Here is a 23,451-nt window from a genome sequence, read left to right as displayed (position 1 = left end):
GGACTGCAGAGTTTCAATTTTTCAGAGAGGAATTTCTTTTAATAACAAAATAAATATTAGTTAATATTTACGAAAAATTGTGAAATATACCAGGTACCTACATTCGCTGAACTTAAAAAATTCGTGTGTTTTTAATGTCAAAAGGGCAGTAAAGGTTCATATACGCTGTTTTCTCGAAATTTATAGATCAAGAAAAGAAAACTATAGGACGAATAAAATCAAAAAACTTAGAATAAAAAATTTTTCATTAGTCACCAGTTTGTTTTACATGTTCCGGCTATTTTGGTACATTCCCAATATAAGTAAATTTGTATGTTTATGTGTTCGATAGTATAAAACAAGCGATTGTGATTTGCATATTATTAGCCGCATATGATAAATGTATGCAGAGCATCTTGGAACAATAAAAAATTTTTTTTTTATGTTTTGCTTTTAACTTAAGATTGATTACTTTTGGGGCGTTTGACGAGCTCACAAAACAAAAAAAAAAAATAATAAGAAAAAAACTAAAAGAAAAATGAGAAAAAAAATCCAGAAATTGGTGATTTTTATTTCATTTTTTAACAAATTTTTTAATAAAAATATGTTTTTTCGGTTTTTTATTTTTTTATTTTAATTTCAGGTTGAGGCGCATTGTATTTTTAAAAGTGTATAAAAAGCGTTCAGAAAAAAAAAGTTAATGATTTCTTAAGTCGTTCCTTTTGTTTTTTTTTTTTGCTCTTCTTATGACTAACATATTTTTTAATGATTGTATTTTTATTTTTCGGAAATACGATCAAGGTAATTTGTGGTATTTTTATATTAAAGCTTTTCACCTTTAACAACTCATACAGTCGAAAATTTCTAAAAACTACTAGTAAATTAAAAATTAAGAATTTGCATAAACTTCCGGTTCACTATTCTTTAAAATTTTAATAACAATGAAAGATGGTATAATATTTGTGATATAAAGATGGGTAAAACTTATCGAACCATGGTTGAAACATTCGCCGGGTTGACTAAGATAGGACTCGGAGTAGGTTATTTAGTTAACAAAAAAAATTAAGTATTTGAAAATGAGTCGAGATGAGAGAAGAAGAGCACCACATAGCATCACCATAGGAGACTATAATTTCGAGCAGTTAGGCATTTTTAGTTAATAATGATAATGACCGTACTGGTCGCATTAACGAAAAAATTCAAAATACAAATCGAAGCTATTACGCAAATAAAAAATTATTCCTGTCTCGACTATTATCAAAAAACTTAAAAACCATTTTATACAAAACAGCCATCAGACCAATAGTGATTTATGGATGCCAGGGGTGGTCTTTAACTCAGGGTGATAGACATAATTTAAAACTTTTCGAACTCGAAATATTAAGAAGGATTTTTGGTGCCAAGCGACTTGAAGATGGAACATAACTTCTACGTGCAAACGAAGAGTTGAATATTGTAAAAACCATCAAATCCCAAAGAATAGGATGGGCTGATCACTTAGCACGAATGCCTGGGGACCGCAAACAAAAACGAACCTTCGAGTATAAGTCGCTATTAAATAAGGGAAGTGGCAGGGGAATAGATGGCGTAAAGAGTAATTTACGAAGTTTAGGGGTTCGAGAATGGAAAAAAAATGCAGAAAATTGAACAGAATGGGGGCAAATTGTAAGGATGGCCAAATTTCACCAAGGGATGTAGCGCCAAAAGAAGCAAAGGAAAAGTGGGTAAAAGTCGGCACTGTGATCTCTATATAACTTTCTATTTCTGAACATTGTATTTGCTTAAATGATATTAATTTCAAAACAATTTAACATTTTATTTTTTGATATTTATGTTTTCAGCTCCGAAGGAAGGGAAAACTTTGTAAATATTTTCAGGAAGGGAAAACACAAATGTGTATGAAAAATTATAAAGTTTAGTTTCCCTTTTGTAAAATGGAATATTGCGAAACTAGCAAGAAACTTTGTCTACTAGTATAGTTCAAATTGTTCAGTGGATCATAATTATATTGATCATAAAATAGAAGAAGCAGACAGAATCCGAAATTCATTTTACTTGTGGTACGGAAGTTTTGCTTGAACTTATACTCAACTCTCTACTTTACTCTACACATGACGCCAGCTGTACCCACGCTGTATTTCGTTTTATAATCTTTTACATCTGAGAGATTTCATAATGACCGTCATTTTATCTGGATTCGACTGTACACATAATATAATTAAAATTGTTAATTTTAAAGATTCGAAAATTAAATCTGTTTCGACTGTTAATACATTATAATAATTTTCTGAGTTTGAAGCTTGTGGGCATTTTTTTTTCTAATTCCTTTTTTTTTTTTTTTTGTTTTTTTTTTTTTTGGTACTATGTAAGTTATTAAAATTATGACTCGTGCTCATTATAATGATGAATGAAAATTATTTTGTTTTTTTGCTTTTTTGTGTTTTTCTCCCTTTTTTTATGAATATGTATATGACAAGATCTTGTATATTTTAAATAGGAAATGTGTATTTATATGTAAGTATATGTGTTTATGATAATTAGAATTCATAGAATATGTTGAGTATATATGTTGGTATAAATTATCAATAAATTGACCGGAAAAGTTATTGAAAATGATTATTATCACGCGATGAATTTTATTTCTTGAGGCGAAATGATTTTATTAAAGGTATATTGTTGTATAAGGTAAAAATGAATAAAACACACATGATTTTTCTTTTAGTGATTTCATCTCTCGGTAAAGTGTTTATTAGAAATATTATGTTGTTTTTATATAACCAAACACGATAACAATAAAATAAACACAAGTAATTCAAGAAATTTACATTTCAAAAATTTTAATTTCCGTTGAGGCTTTTAAGGAACATAATGAAAATATACAATAATGGCTGACTGGATGATGAAATTTATTTTTCAAAATACAATAACATAGAAAAATCTTACAGTTCAACATAAACTGAAAATTATTAAAATTCAACACATTAGAAATCGATATTCCTTTCCAATTTTCAAAATTAGAAAAATTCCTGTACAATATTGCAGTTAGCACAGAATGAAAATTTGAATTAGTGTCAATAGCTAATAACCAATAACAATAAGCTAAGAAATTTTGCAGTTTGTGGTAAGACTACTGATTCTTATACCAAGATATCAAAACATCACCAAAAAAAAAGCGGCAGCGGAAGCGAGAGCACAGACGATGGAGATATGGGAGGAACGATGGATAGCAACCACACAGGTAGATGGGCAGCTAGATTGATACCTGAACCCGGTGGGTTGGGTGTGGGCTTGGCAAAGTTAATTTTTGCATTACGCAGTTTTTGTCGGGTCATGGATCTTTTCGGCTACTTACACAGGAGGAGGAGGTTGAGGAGCCCTGAATGCAGGCACTGCGGCGGAGCGGAAGATACTATCTTCCACACTTTTCTCGAATGCAGCATTGCAGAAACTGAACGTCAAGGCTTAGAAACGCCCATCGGAATAATGGCTCCAGAGAATATCGTGAGACGAGTGCTAGAAAGCGAAATACATAGAAATGTTGTTACGCAAGAAGAAGAGGCTGAAATATCTGGAGGAAGCAGACGAGATAGAAGCGACATAATTTAGGATGCGTAGAAATCAAAAAGAGGAGAATTAAACATAAAGATAGGTTTCATCATGAAAGAGAGCAGCACGGACCGACAGTATTGAGGTGTGCGGAACCATCTCATTCCCCATGAAGGGTTTCACCTACTTGTCCACGTGGACTAAAGAAAAAAAAAAACTGGTTTTTATACATATCGTGTTCGTATATAATTTTATGGTATGCAATAATTAAAAGAATTTTGCTAAAAAATTCTTTACTATTAGCGTACTTAATCGTGAATATTCCGTTCACTTAAAAATTTTCTGATACAATACAATTTGCAAAGGCTAGCTTACTATAAATTAAAATTATGGCTGTGGTTGATAATGCAGTTAGACTTTGCCTTTCTAACTTAGAGCTTCAACTTAAATAGTTTTAACAGCAACCCTCAGCGGAACTTCTAATTTGATTTTTGTAAAAAAAAGAGCAATGATGTAACTTTAAAATGAAATGTTATATATTTGCGCTCCATTTCTGAATTTAATTCACTAGTACAAGGGCATAAACTTTTTGTCAGTTCGAGCAGTGCAAAATTATCAAAGTGAATTATCAAAAATGCCGCACAACAATAATTGCTAAAGATGATTCACTTCATTGTTTCCTTAAAAATATCTATAAAACCAAAAATATTACTAAAGCTAATCGGAAAGATTACAAATACAGAAAATATTATGATTATAAAAATTTAAAAAAAAATAGGAATTTAAAATATTTTTTAAATAAAAAATACAACATTAAAAAACATAATAAAAACATACCTTCGACATCGTCCATAATTAAAGCTGGCGACGTTGCTATACTACTAGGAACTAAATCATTTTTACCGGTTTTATTCCCTTCTTTAGTTATTTTATTATTAAAATTGCTATTAATACTTTTCGTGGCACTATTATTATTATTATTACTATTATTATTATTGTTATTACTATTGTTATTATTGTTTTTATTACTATTATTGCCAGTTATACTACCACTACTACTTCTACGACTTTTATTACTGCTTGCACTACTATCACTACTATTAAAACGATTTCTATTTAAAGTAACATTTCCAGTAATATTACCGCCGACATTGATACCCAAAGATGGTAGAATTGAATCTTTACCAATTGCGGTAACTGAATCATTTAAATTCCCATAAAGTTCATTGCACATTTGCTGTAACTGTTGTGTTCTTAAACCGATCATATTATGTGAAAGGCCATGTTGTTCAATAAATGCTTCTTGTTGTTGTTGTTGTTGTGTTAGTTGTTCTTGATTATTTTGTTGTTGTTTCTTATGTTGTAATTGTTTTTGGTGATGTTGTTGTTGATTAAAATAATGCCTTGATATATTCGAATGCAATTGACTATGAGTTAATTTTTGTTGTTCCAATTGCAATGTATTATGTAAATTTGTTAAATGTTGTAATTGTTGTAAACTATTTGTTGCTGAATTATGATGTTGTGTTGTTGCTGCTAAATGAGATGTTATATTATGTTTTAAATTTGATGTTTGTGAATGATGATGTATTAATGGATGATTTGAATGATAATGCTGCTGTTGATGTTGATGATGATGATGAGAATGATGATGTTGTGAATGATGTATATTATGGCCAGTTGGTTGTAATTGCATAGTTGTATGTGAATTTGGAAATAAAAAATTTGTTTGATCATTAATTGATCTTCCATTATTTGTTGTTGTTGTATTTATAGAAGCGACAGCAGCAGCAGCAGCAATTGCAGCTGCAGCTTCTGCAATTGCTGTTGTTGTATTTGTTGTTGTTCCGGTTGATGTTATTGATGATATCGATGCTGCTGATGTTGATGCTACTCCTGATGATGTTAAATTAATTAAAGATTCTTTATATTTGGACATTGTAAAATCAATTGGTTGCTGATATAAATGATTACGATGTGAATGATGCTGCTGCTGTAAATGATGATGTTGATGTTCCAAATTGTTGAAACTATTTCTGCTTCTAAAACTATTATGATCTAGTAACATTCCGTATGAAACGATATTTTGATAATTAGTTAACAGTAATGGCATAATAATTATGATGGCAAAGTTTTTTTTTTCACTCGTTGTTGTTTTATTGTTGTTGAATGGTGAAGTTAAAGTTTTTTTTTTTGGTTTATATTTAAAAGAAATCTTGTGTTTTTTATTTTTTTTTTTGAAAAACAAATGTGTATAAAATTTTATGTGTTATTCAATAAAGTTTTTATTGAGAGTTTAAGTTTTTGTTGTTGAAATTTCATCATTAACTAATTCGATCCACTTAAAAATTCAATGAATTGTTTTCTTTTTTTTTTTGTTTTGCTTTGAGTTATTGCACAGGCCCCCTCGTGGAAGATATTGTTAGTAAAAACAAATACTTAAGTTTTTTTTTTAAATGGCCGCTATTTGTTTATCTGTTTCTCTCTCAATTTTGTGTGTGGTAAGTATAAGTAAAATTTTATTTAATTAACCTGAATTTTTTGCTGCTTTTTGTCTCCAGGAAAATTTCTCTATAGTAGCAAACACAACAAGAACGCGATCTGTGAATTAAAAGTAAATTTAATTTAGAAAGAAAATTAAGCAAAAAATGAAGATTGTATTAAAATTAATTTATTTTAAAAAATTAGTGAAGTTTGTTTTTTGTTTAATTTGATGAAAAGTTTATTGAAGTCAAGCCGAGCATTTTTATACATTTTTATACGTGTCTACATTTTTATGTACATGTATACTTATTCTATACCTAATTTATTCTAAAAATGTTAACAATATTTTTGTTCTTTAGTTAATGGACATGAACAGGAAATCAATAAGTAGACAAGACATCGAAAAATGCATTCTTAAATGTAGACACCAAGATTTTCTTTTGTATGAAAGCAAAATCTTTATTTTAATCTCTAATAGTTTTATATAATCAAAGGTATCATAGTCACTTGTTATATCTTCTTATTTTCGTATTTTTACTATAATTCTTCCTTTGCTATATTATATACATTGCATTTCCCGCCCAAAATTTCTATACTAGTGTTTATACGATATGAGCTTTAAAAATGAATGAATTGAAGTCGCCACGTATATTCTTTTAAATTTTAATTTAGTGATTAGATAAATTTAGACACTCATATGGTACACAATTAAGATTCGTAACTAGAGATAAAAAGAAATTCTTTTTAGATCTTTATAAAGATTCTTTAGAATCTGTATACACATCTGTGTATGTGTACGTATATAAAATCATTTTCTACTTCTTATTTTTCCCTATCTCATTTTTTTTTTAACGATTCCTAGATTAAAATCCAAATTATCATTAACCAGTTAGCAGGCATTTTAAAGGAAATAAAAAAAAAATATGGTAAATTATTGTTGTTGCGTTTTTTTTATATATACAAAAGTAATGTTAAACAATAACACTACTAACGCCCACAATTTCTTATGGATCAGTTTAAGTAATATTTTTTTGTGTATTTTTTATGCTTTTTAACATCTCAACAACTTTTATTCTCTTATTTTTACTTTAATTTTTAGCGAACATTAAACCAATTATTTTCGTTTACCATAGGAGAAATCGAATTGAATCCGACTGGTGGGTAAAATTGTTAATAACTGCAGGCAATTTTTTATTTTTTTTGCAGTTGTTCTTTTTTTTTTTTTTTTTGGCATACAAATTTAAATAAAAAATATTTCTTTAAAATAATTTTTATTTCGAAAAGCTGTAAATAAGTACAAAATTTAATTTTCTAATTGAATAATTAAGAAAATTGGCAATTTTAAGATCAGAAGCTTGAGAAATCATTGACATTAAAAAAATTATTATTGATAATGAACTGTCAAATTTAATGTCAAACTTACTTTTCTAAATAACTTTAATGAAATAAGTTGCCGCACAAATTCCAGAAAAGTGCCACCACGAAACATTAGATTTGAACTGTCAGATAAATAAATTTGATCATTTTCTTTTGATTTTTAAGCTTTTGTAAGCAACTTAGAGGTTTTCATTGAAAGTACACGAATACATTTTTTTAACTACATTAAATTAAGTTGGAAATCGAAATGAGAGTGCAACTTAACCTCCAAAATTTTACACGTTCCATCATTTGACTTAAATATTAACCATACCAAATAAGGCCTCCTCCTCCCGCCGCCAGTTCTTCGAGATGTATTCATATGATGGATTTTGGTATATTGAGAAGGTGTGGGTAATGGACTAAAGCTTTGTTCCGCTGACTTTTACGAAAAAAATTTCAATACCGGACTAAAATAATCGGTGCACTGTGTTAAAACCTTTGTTGAATTAAACATTTATTAAGTAAATTTTGATTTTATGAACTTCATTCGGCGCTCCATACCTTCTCTTAGTTTTAATCTCACTATTAAAAAAAATTTCAATATCTTTGTATACGATTTAATAGTAGCACATAAAAAAAAACAGACAAGTGAATGGTGTTAGTAAAATAATTTCTGCTACTTTTTATAAAATTTTTGTTTTTTTTTTTATTTAAAGGTGAGATGTCATGCTGGTTCACCTGTTGAAATATTTTATTAAACTGCCATAATCTTTTAACTTAATTTTTATTGAAAAATGAGGAAAAAAATTGGCTTTTTTTTCAATATTATTTGAATTTAAAAAGTAATTAAAGTTTTTTTTTTATTATGTAAAACAAAATTAAAATTTTTTAATCAATTCGAGCGAAAATTTCAATATTTTTAAATATTACACAAATTCTATGTTGAAACGGCAAGCAACAATGAATTTCATCTAGAATTTTTGAGTTGGAATATTGCAGAATTTAAAAGAGAGTACATGTGCTACGCAATTCTCATCAATACAGAAATTTTTCCGATATTTAAGAGCAATGTTTAGAAACTTACAGAATTTGTTTTGGAAATTAGACTTACAGAATTTGTTTTGCAAGTATTTACGGCACGATAGTTTATCACTAAAATGAAACTAGTCCACATGTCGATTGTTTATCACGAATTCGTATGAAATCCAAATTGACAATTCCATCAACAAAATTTGAATTTATTAACATTTTTATTAGGAACTTTTGAAATTTCTTTAATAGAATTAAAATAATTACCTTACAGGTACACTCAAGAAAAAAAAAAAATGAAAAACATGTTTTTAATTAAGACATAAAATCTCTTGTCGCCAATTATTAATTATTCACACATACATACAATAAAAAAAAAGCATCATTGATTATTTCGGAACCCTAAAATATTTTTTTTTCACTTTTCTCCTCTTTATTTTAATAAAAAAAAATTTCTCTCAATAAAAAATCACTTTCCAATTAAAAAGACTCAAAATTTGAATGATTTTTTTTCTTTTTGAATAATTTTTCTTCTAAAAATACAAATATGTAGAGGAACATGCCCAAAAAAAGGGAGATGAAAAACATTCGGTAATGTAAAATACATCTAAAAAGCTAATAACAAAAAAGAAGAACAAAAAAAAACGCCAGAAATTCTTAAAAAGTGACCAAGCAAAAATGTTTTCCAAGCAAAGAGTTTTTTTTTAGTTGTACGTAAATTAGTTTTTAAAGCAATGAAAACTACTGACGACGACAGCGTACTCCATCAAAAAAATTACAAGTTGTTCAAATTTGCTTTTACAAGATTAAAAGAACAGAAAACAAAAAGTATAAAATTAGAGCAGGAAATAAAGAAATACCAAACTAAAGAAAGTTGTAAACCAATGAAAATTTTTGAATTACAAAAGAAAAGAAAATCAATATGAGATTGTTTGCAAATTAAAGAAAATTGCATAAATTTAGGCGCTTGGATTAAAAAGCTCTGAAACAAATTAATTTTACGACTACGTTGTAATAAATTTGCTTCCCATAAGTTCATAGGCCTATTACCATATGTTAGGCCGATTCGGGAGTACACATGTCAGGCTTAGGTTCCCAATTGTTCTATTGATATTTCTAGGATCGAATCCGTCCAGAGGATATTTCTTTGTTTAGCATTGTATGATTTAGTTTTGTCCGATTCTCTTAGATGGCCGCCGTATGAAGATGGACTACTCTTGTTGAACTTGAAGTTGTTTTGTTCTGACGTCCTTTGAGACAGAATTCGAACGATTTGAGAGCTTTTCACTATTTATCAACACAGTACCGATTATGGTAGGAATGAATTAGCATGTTTCGCGTAGTCATTCTAGCTCCAGTTATTTTGATTTTGGCATTTAAAAGGTGCACCGAGATCCTTCTCTCTCTGGCTTTCCAGGAATTTAAATATATTTTACTATGGGTTATATAATAGTGGTACTGTGGCTCAGCTTTTTTTTGTTTTTTTAAACTGTTGTTTCGTAAAACTTAGTCCAAAAATTTTTTTATATCACCCATTGTAAAATAACTTCTGTCCCTACTATCTGACCACTATTCTTTTCCTTCCTATCTTATCAAATGATGACAATTTTTCTAGGCAATCTGATAGCCACATTTTGTGCGTCTAAATGATAATTGTTCAAAATAAAAGTCTAATAAAATTTGAATACAATTATTTCTGCAACATTTCTGCAAGAAATAATTAAAATTCTTTTTAATTGAAAAATTCACACGCGACAATATTTAAAAAAAATTTAAAATCAATTGCCAACTCTTATTGTCAACACAATTTTCTATTAAATCTCAATAAACATTGATTTTGAATACTCATATACGCGTGTACATACATATAGGTATATGAGTGTGTTGATTAATATTATTTATATAGTTTACAACTTTCGGCATGTACCTTTGAAATTATTACAATGAATTTAAAAGAAGAAAAAAAAAAGAGAAAAGGAAAAGAGCAGCCAGAAAGAAAGAACAGAAAAAAAACCGAAAAATATTGAAACATTAAACCTACAGTAATCATGGGGATTTTATCCGTATAATAACTATCCAATGCACAGTCAGAGTATACAGTATCTATATGTATGTAGATAAAAATACTACCATCGCAATGAATAATATTTAAATGGAATTCTTCAAAAATGAAAAAATCTGAATCTCATCTTATCTTTTTAATTCAAACTAAATTTAATTTTCTCTACATATAAGTACGTTACATATATGTATGTTTGTGTATATATAAACAACTCATCTACATATTACAATCATCTTGAACTAATCAGCTTGGACATGGAATAATTTTTTCTTATATTTCCATACCAAAATGTAATACATTTATGTAATACATATATATTGTATAGATAACATTTACATAACATTTTTACAATATTTTAAATTAAAATAAGCACTAAACTGGCTGATGAAACGCAAATTACGTTATTAGCGATGCTTTAGAAAGATCACCCAACAAAATAATTTTCTAATTAAAATGACTTGCATAAAAAAAATGTACCATGTACCTTGTACATTTATATATATGTATATATGTAGTGTATAAGTACGTAACCAAAGTGGCATAGTATATATAGGAAAGTTTTTCACTATGAGATTTTCTATAGAAATTATAAAAGTTTTTGAGATTATAAGTTTTGTTTTTTTTTTTTTCTGTTTTTGTTTTCTGAAATAATTAAAATTTTTATGGTAATTAAAATGATCCGAATAAAATACTCGCGTTCATGATATTTAAGAGAATTTTAATTTCCGTATAATATGTATTCGGATATATAATTAACAAATATATCTAATATGCATATGTAAACTGTACTTATTAAAATATGCTTATTAACTGTTATAAAATACATGTTTGACGTAATATTACAATATTCTTAAATAAATGTGTATACGGTCACTTTATTAAAATATTTTCAAATTAAATAAAAATAATTTTAATTGTTGCAAAACGGGGAAATACTGAATTGATTTGATTTTAAATACATATGTGTACTTATATATTTTATAAATAATTAAACTGTTATAAATTGTTATTAATTATTAGTATTTAATGTATTAACAGATAAGTCCCAGATTAGAGAGGTGGGTACAGCATTTCGATGAATTTTTAAATAAAAATGAAGATGTACAGCCCGTAATAAATATTCAAGAAAGTACAACAGAAAACGTAAGTGAAATTGAACCACCGACACTAGATGATCGCTATAAAGAACTTCAACTTTAAAGCCGCTATAAAAGAACTTCATAGGAACAAATAAGACTTCATATAGGAACAAAGGCTGAGTTTTTTAAGAATATGGAAGGAAATTTTCTACAAAGTGTTTGTTATCTCATTCTTAAAGTATGGAACAATGAGCTCACGCCAGAACAATTGAAGTTAGACTTACATGCCCATTCCATAAAAAAGGATTGGCATAACACTTTTAAATTTAAGTTATAAAATTATTTCAAACATCATACTTGAAAAACTACGACCAATTACTGACAAAGCTATAGGCAGTTACCAAACCGGCTTCCTATCTGGAAATTCAACATCAGATCAAATATTTATTTTACGTCATGTACTTGAAACAATTCAATATTTCTGCAAAATTGTGCGTTTGGTAAAGTGCACCATGGCCAAAGTTAGGAATAGAATCAAGATACAAAAGGACATATCTCAAGAATTAGAAACAATAAATGGCTTAAGGTAAGGAGATGGTCTATCTTCCACACTCTTTAATCTCGCCTTGGAAAAAGTTATATGAGATTCAAAAATAAATGTGAAAGGGATAATTCTTTATAAATCGACACAGGTCCTAGCATACGCTGATGATGTTGACATAGTAACAAAATCTATTGCAGAAGTAAAAAACAACTTCATTAATATCGAGAGGGCGGCTAACGATATGGGTTTAATTATTAATGAAAGCAAAACGAAAATTTTAGTACTATCATACAGAGAATGAGGAGCTAGTAGTCTAGGTCAAAACCTTACAATTGGGGAATACAATTTCGAAATTGTCAAAAATTTCAAATATCTAGGCGTCGATATTAATAGTGAAAATAACATTAGCACCGAAATCACGCAAAGGATTTTGGCAGCAAATAGGTGCTATTATGGTTTACGGAAACTCTTAAAAAGCAATGTTATCGATCGAAAAACAAAAATACAGATCTATCGAACACTATAAAACCAGTGCTGACGTAGTCCAGTGAGACATGGACACTGAGTAAAGCTGACAAAATCAAACTTGGAGTTTTTGAAATAAAGATTCTCAGAAAAATTTTTGGAGCAATAAATGAGAACAGTATATAGAGAATACGGTACTATAAAGAACTGTACGACATGTATAACCATAGCGACATAATACAAGTAATAAAGATCGATAGATTACTTTGGGCGAGCCACATAGAACCTGCTACCAATGAGTACCCACCAAACCAAACAGTGTACGGGAAATGCGATTTCAAGAAAAGAAAGTGCCTTCCAAATTAAGATGGATAGACGGTAAACAAAAAGACGCAGAAACAATCGGTGTGCGAAACTGGCGAATCTTAGCGAAGGATAAATCGACATGGAAGCAAAAATTGCAGGAGGCCAAAACCCAAACAGGATTGTCCAGCCATTGATGGTAATGATGATGAATGTAATATTTCGAGTGATGGTATCTTTGCGTATAATAGTTATAAAATTAGCGTTTTAATGTTATACAAAAATTACATAATATAACAGTTAAGATTGCGACATTTCATGACATCTCTTAAATTAAAGACAAAAAAGGGCTTAAATTTTTTCAACGACTTGGCTAGTACAGTACTGATCTGCTTATTAATTACCGACTAAATTCGAGAACTTAATTAATGTGCTCGATTTATTCATTTCATTGTCATTATATCTACCTAACCTAACGTTCTCAAAACTATTTTCGAATTTCGCATATTAACGACAATATTAATGATAAATAAACCCTATTACAAAACTTGAGAGTAAATTTGGCAAGATAACAAATCGATTTTCAACTTTCTATTGAATATTTTTAAATTTTGACAAATGAATATAATAGCTGCCCACCTGAACGCGTTCTTTATTATAATGACTTTAAATTTAAATTACAAAAAAAAAAAAAACTCATTATGAAATCTTTTATGGATCTTTGAATTTTTTTTTTGGTATTTCACAGCAATTTCTTATTTTTGTTTTGTAAAACTCCGAAAAAGGAAACGACCAACGGGGGAAAAAAAACTCCTGCTCAATTAAAATACACCTTTCAATAAAATTTCAATTCATATTTAAAAATTATTTTAATTTTTGAATAATGTACCCATCTAGTACTCTTTTTTTTCTCCTCTCTTTTTTTGTTAATTTAAAAATGGCTACCTTTGTACAAATAAATGATTTCTTTACCACTCTTGTACTTTTAATTTGAATTCTTTTTTTAACATTTTTTCAAATTAGATACGTATCACAAGTCCATATTTAAATACACATGAAAAAAGATAATAATAATAATAAAATGTTAAAGTCACAAAGGCTCCATCTACAATAGTCAAAAAAAAATATTAAAACCATAAGAAAATAAAAAAATCATAAAAGATTAGACAAATTATTTCTATACAAAAATAGTCAAAACTATGGCCACAAATTTTATTGGTAACAAAAATAACAAAAGCAACCACAACAATATCAAGCATTATCAAAAATAGTGGTAGCACCTACTATTACCATTTACTGTCATTATTATCATCATCAGCATCGATATCAGAGATTTTGTAATAATCATTTACATTTACATGTCATTCAGTTATTTGAATGTTAAAAACTTTAAGCGTCATCAAAAGGTATTATTAAGATGCTGATGATGATGATAATAATAATGATGATGATGATGATCTGTCAAAAAACTTAACCACACATACACTCATAAATAATGTGAAAAAAAAACTAACTGTACATAATATTGTAACAAAGAGTAGGGAAGAAAAGGATGAAGAGAATAAAAAGACAACGAAATTTTATTATTTTATTTTTATTTGGTAAGTTGCTAGCATGTCATATTTGTAGACATTATTATTTTTTATTTTTTTAGTGCACCACTGTCATACCATTGATTGTTATTATAATAATTATTTTTTTTTTAATGTTTTTCGCTTTTATCTTGAATGTACACCTGAATCTCGATTATCGCTAAAATTAAAATTATTTTTTGCACGAATAACATTACTGTGATACGATACAAATACTAGCAGGACAGTAATACTAAATGAATTTGAAACTAATCCCGAAATTCACAATAAACAGGTAAATGGCCCCCTCTTTTTTGGGGAAAAATTGAATCACAATTTCGCAGTGTTTCTCTTCTAATTCTTCTAATTTGTATTTTCTAAGTATCAACAAATTTTAGTATATGAACAAAATTTGATTAAGAACAGCCGCAATTAGAATGAAAAATAACTGAACATTCGGAAAAATTCAGATATCCTTGAAAGAATGACTGTGGCTGTGCAGTTATGTAGATGGCGAAAGAAAGAATGCAACCGGACGGCATATTTATTTTCATTTCGAACTGATTTTAAATTAATTACATATTCCCGTTTTCTAAACAGACATTTTATCAAATAGACTACGAATGTATGAAAAAACTATGGGAACTTTTCTACGTTGCAACAGTTTACATCATAATTAACAAGGCACAAGCTAATAACCTTTTGCAATTATTCTCCAATTTAAATTTGCTAGAATTATTTGAGACAAAAAAATTCTAACCATACAAAGGGTAACCGATAACTAGTTTTAGAACGAAATTTACATGACTTATTTTAAAAGAAAGAACAACCATAAGGGAAACAATGTGTAAACATTTTTTTTTGCCTCCTAATCTTGATGAAAAGAAGAAAGCTGCACGGAAATTAAAACAAATTTTCTTAGTTAGACAAAGTAATTTTCAGAACCAATCTAGGGTAATGCTATCCAATTGGAATACATTTAAAAATTTTATGAATATCAACAAATTTCAGTTATCAACAAGATAGCCGTAAACTATAGTTCAGGTGTATTTAAAAAATTTTATGACAGAAACTGGTGTTCATTTACCAAGGTGAAATACGTAATAATTATTGCTACTGCCTCTAATTATAATTATTTTTATGGTATGGTAATGGAAGGGTACATGCTACATTATTTGGTTTAAGTTAATGAAAAGATCTGTTATTTTCTTTTCATTATTATTCAATTCTATCTGTCTCTTTTTCGTTTCATTTCATCTTTGGTATAAATTTTTTTTTTTTGTTTTTTTTTTAGAGATGAATGAATGAAAATAAAGTCAGCAAGACTTCCTACACAGCAGCACAAAATTTTTAATTTGTTTTTTCTTTCTCCTCTACTTTCTTTTGTTATTTTTTTGGCTGAGATGGCCCACCAAAAATAAAAACAGCAAAAAGAAAAAAAACAAGTGGAAAGAGACAAAAAATCTGAATAGAAAGAAAAAAAAATGGAAACAAAATCTATAAATTTTTAAGTCAAATACTGTCAGCGGTATACTATGGGTATAAATGGCGGCGACTTTATTGGTTTCAATAATAATAATAATAATTTTTTTTTTTTGGTAGTGCGGTAAACCACTAAAGGAATTATCATTATTATAATGTACGTACATTTGTTGGTATCAAAGTGTATGTGTGTGTCGTGTATACTTGTATATAAGAATTTTAAAATTTGAATTGAAAAATTTTCATTGAACAATGAGAGCAAAAAATGTAATATAATTATTGTTGTAAATCAAAAAAGGAATTATTACAAGCGATGAATTTTAATAATTTTTCATATATACGACATATATATATATACTCATGCATATATATATATATATGCACATACAAATTATGTATATTCGGTGATGATTTCTCTATTTTATGTAAGTATAGTAGATTTGAATGAAATGAATATTTTCAATTCACTTAATATTCGGATCCAGTTCAAATTTCTTTTCTCTCTTCTTTTTTTTTTTTGTGCTTCTTAATTTTAATAAAATGAAATTAGATGAGGTGAAAATTTACGTATTGTGCATATAATAAGATTTTTTTTTTTCCATCATTGCTATCCCACTTTGAATATTGTTTTTTTTTCTGGAGGGATTTTAATTCATTGAGAATGGGGGAAAAAAGAAAGACAAATTAGGTTAGGTGTTGTAATCAAATTTGATTTTAATTTTATAGTAAATGGAACAAGAAAATAAAAAATTAAAAATTTCATAAAAATGTGCCGCTTTCAATAAGAAAATAATCGGTAGGATTTTCAGATGTAATCTGACTACTAATTGAACTTTAATTGTTCACTTATAGAGGGACAAAAATTAGAAATCCCTTTTTTTTTACTTGTATCATTGAATAATAGTCGATTAGTGACAGAAAAAACGCACTACTATGCGCTTTCCCTTAAAAATTAGGCATAATTTTTTAACGCTGTTTAGTAGAGGCAAGAGTAGTTCCAAAACTCGGACATTTTACCAAAACCCCATGTACATAATGTCGAGTATGGTATGTGTATGTTTTACAACAATTTTTCGATAAAAAAATTTAGCCTCCGTACCAGTGTTCCCAGTCAATAAAAACAAAATGTATCCAATTTCGAGAAAAAAATGTATCCAAAATGTATCCAGCCTCCTAAAGTAGAATTATTATACTAAATCGTCTTATTTTATACCAATAAACTCGTAAATAATATTAATTTGCTTTATTCAACAATGTCAGTTTCATTATTTGTAGTAAATTCTTTTAGAAATCACACGCAATTTTTATTACATTTTAAAATTTAAGGTCAGAAAATATATGTTCTGTAGCTTTTGAACTATGCGGTAAAAACGATTCAGCATGAAAACGGGCAAATTTTATTTAGTCAGCAAATAAAATTTTTTGGAAGATTTTTCACTTAAAAGTTACAGCACTTTAAAAGTTTTCTAATATTTATTTAGTGTTCGAGAAAGAAATGTATCCATATTTCAGCAAAATTTTAAAATGTAGCCAATTTTGACATTTTAGCAGATTTGAGTATCTTTGTATCCAAGCTAAATTTTAAAGCAAAAATGTATCCAAATGGATACAATTGTATCCAAGTGGGAACGCTGCTCCGTACCTAAAAAGAAAATCCGTTTAAAGGAATCCCTACTTCAAACGTCTTACATTTCCGAATTTCGCCGAATAATTAAACGAAGAGATTTTAAAATTACTAAAATTTGGTTGTAATGCTTGCACATACATACATATACTTTAATATTATTGACCTCTTGGGAAAATATTAAAAAATTTTATAAAAATAATTTCAATTGTAAAAAATTTTGTAAATACATTCGGCATATTCCCAAAGTGAACCGGTATTTGTATAACAACTAAATGTACACTTAAAAAACTGTTATAAAAGGTTTACAAAAAAAAGGTTTCTATTTGTAATTTTGTATATGAGAAAGTGGAATTGAATTTTTGTTTTATTTTTTACAAAAATCAATATTTCCAGAAAATCTTAAAGAACTAGACACGTTTTCTCGTTATTCTATTTCTAAACTAGTTCAATTTTTTTTTTAACTTATAATCTTTTATTTACTTATAAATCAAGATATGCATAATTATAGTTCATATATACAAATTCTTATGTGTTTGTATTTCACCTTACATAATCGTTATAGTTTACAGCTCGTATATTTGAATACACCTTATTTACAGGTGAAGATAACAAAATTACAAGAAACTCTTATACTTTTCTATAAAAATTTTCTTGTGATGTTCACATGTAATAAGTTTAAAAGAAATTCTCAATTTCTTATCAATAATTCCAACAATTTTTATTTTTTTTTTTTATTATTAATTTATCTATAATTATCAATATGCAAATAAATGAATAAATAAATAGAAAATTATGTACGTGTTGTGTGTAAAAAAATTAAAAAAAAAAAATTCCCATTATTAGTTTAGGCATTACGATCGTGTACACATGTACTTTAAATAATTTTATATTTGATTAATATGACGTGAATGTGTGTGTTATTATTGGAATAAATACACAAGTTAAGAAAGTTAATCGATGACCTTGAATATGACCGGAACGGATATACCATATGAAATTTGTAAAAAGCTGATGACTGTTCTATTAGTAACTAATGATTTAGTAACTGTACTATTCTGTAGTACAGTTATAGTAACTGTACTATTCTGTAGTAGTTACAGTAACTGTACTATTCTGTAGTACAGTTACAGTAACTGTTCTATTCTGTAGTACAGTTATAGTAACTGTACTATTCTGTAATACAGTTACAAAAATCGGTCTTTCAATACTTTTGTCCTTCGTTATTGTTAAACTAAATGGTTGTGATAAAGGCCCAATTTAAGAGTTTTAGAAAAGCGTTTTTGTATTGCTGGAAAAGTTTCCAATATTCAATTAAGCACATGATGTGATAAATAAATTAAGTGAAAATTAAGTAATCTAAAAATTATATTTTTCGCTCCAAATCAGTGGTACGGATATTACCGGCATTGGAACTTCCGGAAATTAGAATATTTGTCAGCTTTTATCTATTACTATAGACATTTTTCCTCCATAATAAACCTGAAATGTTGTTTGTTCGTTGATAGTGGATGAAACATCTGAGCTCCTACACAATTCGAAGCGGTTTCTCATTCAAGACTAAGAATTTAGGTGAGGCTTTATGTTCTTTTCGGTTGTCTAACAGCAAGATGTACCTGTAATGTACCTGTTTTTCAAAGATTTAGATCAGTACCGTCGTTTCCATTTTCTAAATTGCAATAAATGGTTTTTTTGAGTTGCAACAAGTTTATTCAAATTGCAGTAAATATCACAATAGAACAATTTTTTTATTTATATAAAATATGTTTATAAATTGCTATAACACTTTATTTGGGCTTGTTATTATAACATTGTTTTCGGTGGTTTCCATTTATTATTCCGAATCACAAGTTTCATTTAAGAACACTTTTTCTGCCCTAATTGTATTCGGTGTAACAACACTTTTTTCGTTTTTAATTAAATTTTTATGCGGAAAAAAAAAATCGTTCAACTGTTGCACTATACTATGGAATAAGATTAATAGGCTTGATAGAAAAAGTTTCAATTTTCAGAACATTTCTTCATTGAGCTATTTTTGTTGAGCCAGTTTTCTTGAGTCATTCTTCATTGAGCCACACTAAATTTTAACAATTTTTTTGAACTATGAGAAATAAAAGTATAAATTTTCCTTGCGAGTTTCTAAAGACTTGATACTGAAAGTTTTTGAGTTACTGACGAACATAAATGTATTGAATGGGATGTGCAGCCTATTATGTAGATATCCGACGAAATATTTTTTAAGATTTTACACAGATAAAGCAACAAAATAATAAAACCAATAGATTTTTCTGAAATTGCCGAACCGCAGTAGTGCAGTAAACGTTTCCCAAAAGCCATAAATCACCTGCAATTACCACATAAATAACAGCACTGATAAAAGTGTATCAAGGAGGGTTTTGTTTTATCTTAATTAATTCAAATAAACAAAATCGCCATTGCGCACACATAAATTGATAAAATGCCATTGATAAAATGTACGAATTTTTAGCCAATGCTTAGACTATTTTTAGCCTAGGCTACTCCACGAAATACTAAAATAAATATTCAAGACAACATTCAGTCTAAATTTAATCTTAGACTTCAAGGTTTTTTTTTTTATTTTTGTTAATCATAGCTACTAAAAGCATATTACTACATTTCGATAAAATTCTTTTAACAAAATTAAATAAAACTTACACCATACATTAGAGAATTGTCGATAATGTATTTCCGAAAAAACAACTTCTGAAAAACACCTGAACACTTAAGAATCATTCGATACGCTGTACAAACTATTCAAAACTTGAAAGAAAAAACAAAAAACAATTAGTCAGGCCCCCAAGTTAATTTTTTCTACAAGTAAATTTCAAAGAATTTTTATTAAAATTTCACTAAATAAAAATGATCAGGAGATCTTTTTCGAAATTATATTTGCACATATACATATATATTACTTATGTTTAACGTTATCATCTACAATACAACGTCCTTCAATTTTAAACCACTTAAAAATTCTATTTTAATAAAATTTACCAAAGTTCCATTTAATTTTAATAAATTATCTACAGAGTTGTTACAATTAATCCCAACGTTTATAATTAATTAAATAATTTTTTTTTCTCTTAGCAAAAACTAATCCTATAGCACAACAACTTCTCATTTTCTTACTTCAAAGCTACTCGCCAATTGAGTGAAATTTACCCTATACAATAAACTCATTCTTTCAAGAGGCAGCCTTCTTTTATTGGGAAACATTATTTTCTTAATAAATTTACTATCATATTGATTGACAACTTGGTCGCTTAACTATTTATTCTCGTAGAGTTTTTGTTACTGTTTGTTACTGTTGAAAATTAATGAAGATTATTTATTGATTAAACTTTTTCGATTCGACGAAAATTTTTTACAGTGAATACTAATTCTAAGAAAACCTTCTTACATTTTTAAATTCCTTATTATTTCCAAATAAATACCGAATCTACTTCCGATATAGGCACACAAATAGGTCTATACGCATTTTTTTATATTTCCCCGTAATTTTTGAATTTGAATTACGAGTATTTAATGAATTATAATTGGAATTCATTGGAATCGATCTATAACATCACTTTGATATCTTATAATTTAGCAGGTGTGAAGAAAAATTTTATTACATGTTAATCAAAAATAATCAAAATTTATAAAATAAAATTAAATTTGTGATTTAAAAAATTAAATTCAGCCTTGAAATGAAAACATTTGATAAAATCACCTTATTTAATAACACTATACTTTCCAAAAAAAAAAAAAAACAATATAGTATTTATGATTCACGGGATCGAAAATGATTATACACTCACTTTTTGTAAGGTTCTTCAACTCAGTCATAAAGTCTTCGGAAATAAGTCTATCTAACGGTTATCGTAAAATATGATCGCATGAACGTTTTCGTAATCGAAATTGTACTATTTTTTATTTAAAGTATTAATAGAATTCCATAGGGGGGAAAAGATAGGCCTATTTTTTAATTTAATCAAAATTCTAAGAAGAAAAAATACAATTTTTGTAATCTTAACAGGTTTTCAAAAATAAAAAATTTTTTTTTTTATTGCATTATCAGAGCATTTAAAAGAAATTCAAAGATTAATTATGGAATTTTTTAAAAGTTTATTGATTAAGTTCGAAACTTTTATAGATTTATCAAAAATGAAAGTTATGGCCCGATCGAGTTTTGATATAGGAAATTTAACTTACAAGTGACAATTTGCTTAACACTTTTTTTTTTTAATTTTTAATTCCATAGAAATTTATTTTAAGAAAAAAATTATGCCGTGTGGCCGGCCGACTATTGTAAACGTCAAGAATTTTGATTTCGTAATTTTTTGATTTTACTAAAATGTTTTTGATTTGTGAAAACTCGACGCATTTTCATCTTGAAATGAACCTGTTTATATTGACTCAAAATATTTGTTTTAAGAAATTTTAATGATATTGAAAGAGTATTGACTTAACGTTTCAAGTATTTAAAGTATGTCGTAATTTAGTGGTCGCGGTGCACTGTTATTTCGGTTTTACAAATTTACAATCACTATGTAAATTATTCTTATGTAATCTTCAATCTACTATGTTAATTTCTAAGAACTTTTTGCAGAATTTACTGTAACGAAATTAACTTGAATACTTAATATCGTAAATTCACTATGAATAGTTTATATTAGCAGTATGTTATACTTGCATTTTTTGCCATATTTTGTATTATATTTGTGCTATTCTAGAAGTGCGATATCTATTGATCTATATAAGAGTAATTGTTACTATATACATTTTTAAATATGCATAGTAACAATTACTCCTAATTCATTCGGCAAGTGAAAATATATCAAATATCGTACTTGTAGTACAAGCCTGTAGTACTTATGTCAAGTATGTAAGTTTGTTACATTTTAGTTTACATAATTTAATTTAGGTGATTTTATTTAATTTTATATAAAATTTTAATTATTTATTTAAATAATTTAAAATATTCTTTTTGGAATTTTTAATAGTAACCAGCTCAATTATTAACAATTTGTAATATTTGAGCTGGTTTTTTTGAAAGTGGTATAAGTGCACTATTTAAAAAGACTAAGTTAATGGTAATTTTGAATAACTATAGACATCTTCTCTCCGCCGCTACAATCACAATTTCAATCGAGCTCTATTTAAACATTAAATAAACAAATTAACTTTTAAATTGATTCAAACGCAAGCCCTTAAATATTTGAACATATGAAAAAATGGATTTTTACTATTCTTGATACTTAAAAACCAACTCATTTTTCAAAATTCACCACTGTGACTAATTGAATTTGTGTTAGCAGATTGTACTTTCCTCCCCCTAATTAAAATTAATTTATTGTTTATTTTAGAAATTTCTACTAATAGGAAAATTTTTAAATAATTTATTATTAAAATATTTTTAAAATTTAGACCTTATATAATATTTAAATACAACTTACATTATAACAATTTGAATTAGATTATTATTCCACAAAAAAAATTTGGTGTGGTGTATTTCAAAATTTTTTCTCTAAATTATTTCAACATATTTTTTTATTTATATTTTTTAACACAAAATTTAATATTACAGTTATATATGTACATTGTTTTTGTTTTTATGTAGGTATATATTTTAAAATAATATTTTGTGGTGATAATGATTATATGTATGTATAATTTCTTTTACTGTACTTTATAGAAATTATTTGACAAGTACTTGGGGTATTTATTGAAAAAAAAAAATTCTTTATCATTCAATTTTATCAAAACCTTATCAAATTGAATTTTATAAAATATATTCACCTATATTATATCTATTATATAGTATTTATATAAGTATAGGTGTATGTGTATATAAGTAACATTTATATTTGCACATTAATTTAATAAAAAAACAATGTATTTAATATTATAAATAATATTATTTA

The 23,451-nt window shown here is 27.3% G+C and overlaps 1 protein-coding gene across 1 annotated transcript in view; it reads right to left on the bottom strand.

Moving 5' to 3' along the window:
* Positions 1-23,120, bottom strand: part of LOC129615895 (transcription factor mef2A-like) — an 83,845-nt gene extending 60,725 nt beyond the window's left edge. Inside the window, exons 1-2 of the mRNA XM_055531304.1 lie at positions 22,984-23,120; positions 4,363-6,126 (exon numbers count right to left, since the gene is read on the bottom strand). Coding sequence (XP_055387279.1) covers positions 4,363-5,638 — 1,276 coding nt within the window. The 5' untranslated portion in view covers positions 5,639-6,126; positions 22,984-23,120. The remainder of the gene's footprint in view (positions 1-4,362; positions 6,127-22,983) is intronic.
* Between the last annotated feature and the right edge of the window lie 331 nt (positions 23,121-23,451).

Source organism: Condylostylus longicornis, unplaced genomic scaffold (assembly GCF_029603195.1).
Source record: "Condylostylus longicornis isolate FDR11 unplaced genomic scaffold, ASM2960319v2 ptg000153l, whole genome shotgun sequence".
NCBI lineage: Eukaryota > Metazoa > Arthropoda > Insecta > Diptera > Dolichopodidae > Condylostylus > Condylostylus longicornis.
The sequence above is the reverse complement of the archived record's forward strand: the minus strand, read 5'-3'. Positions and strand labels throughout refer to the sequence as shown.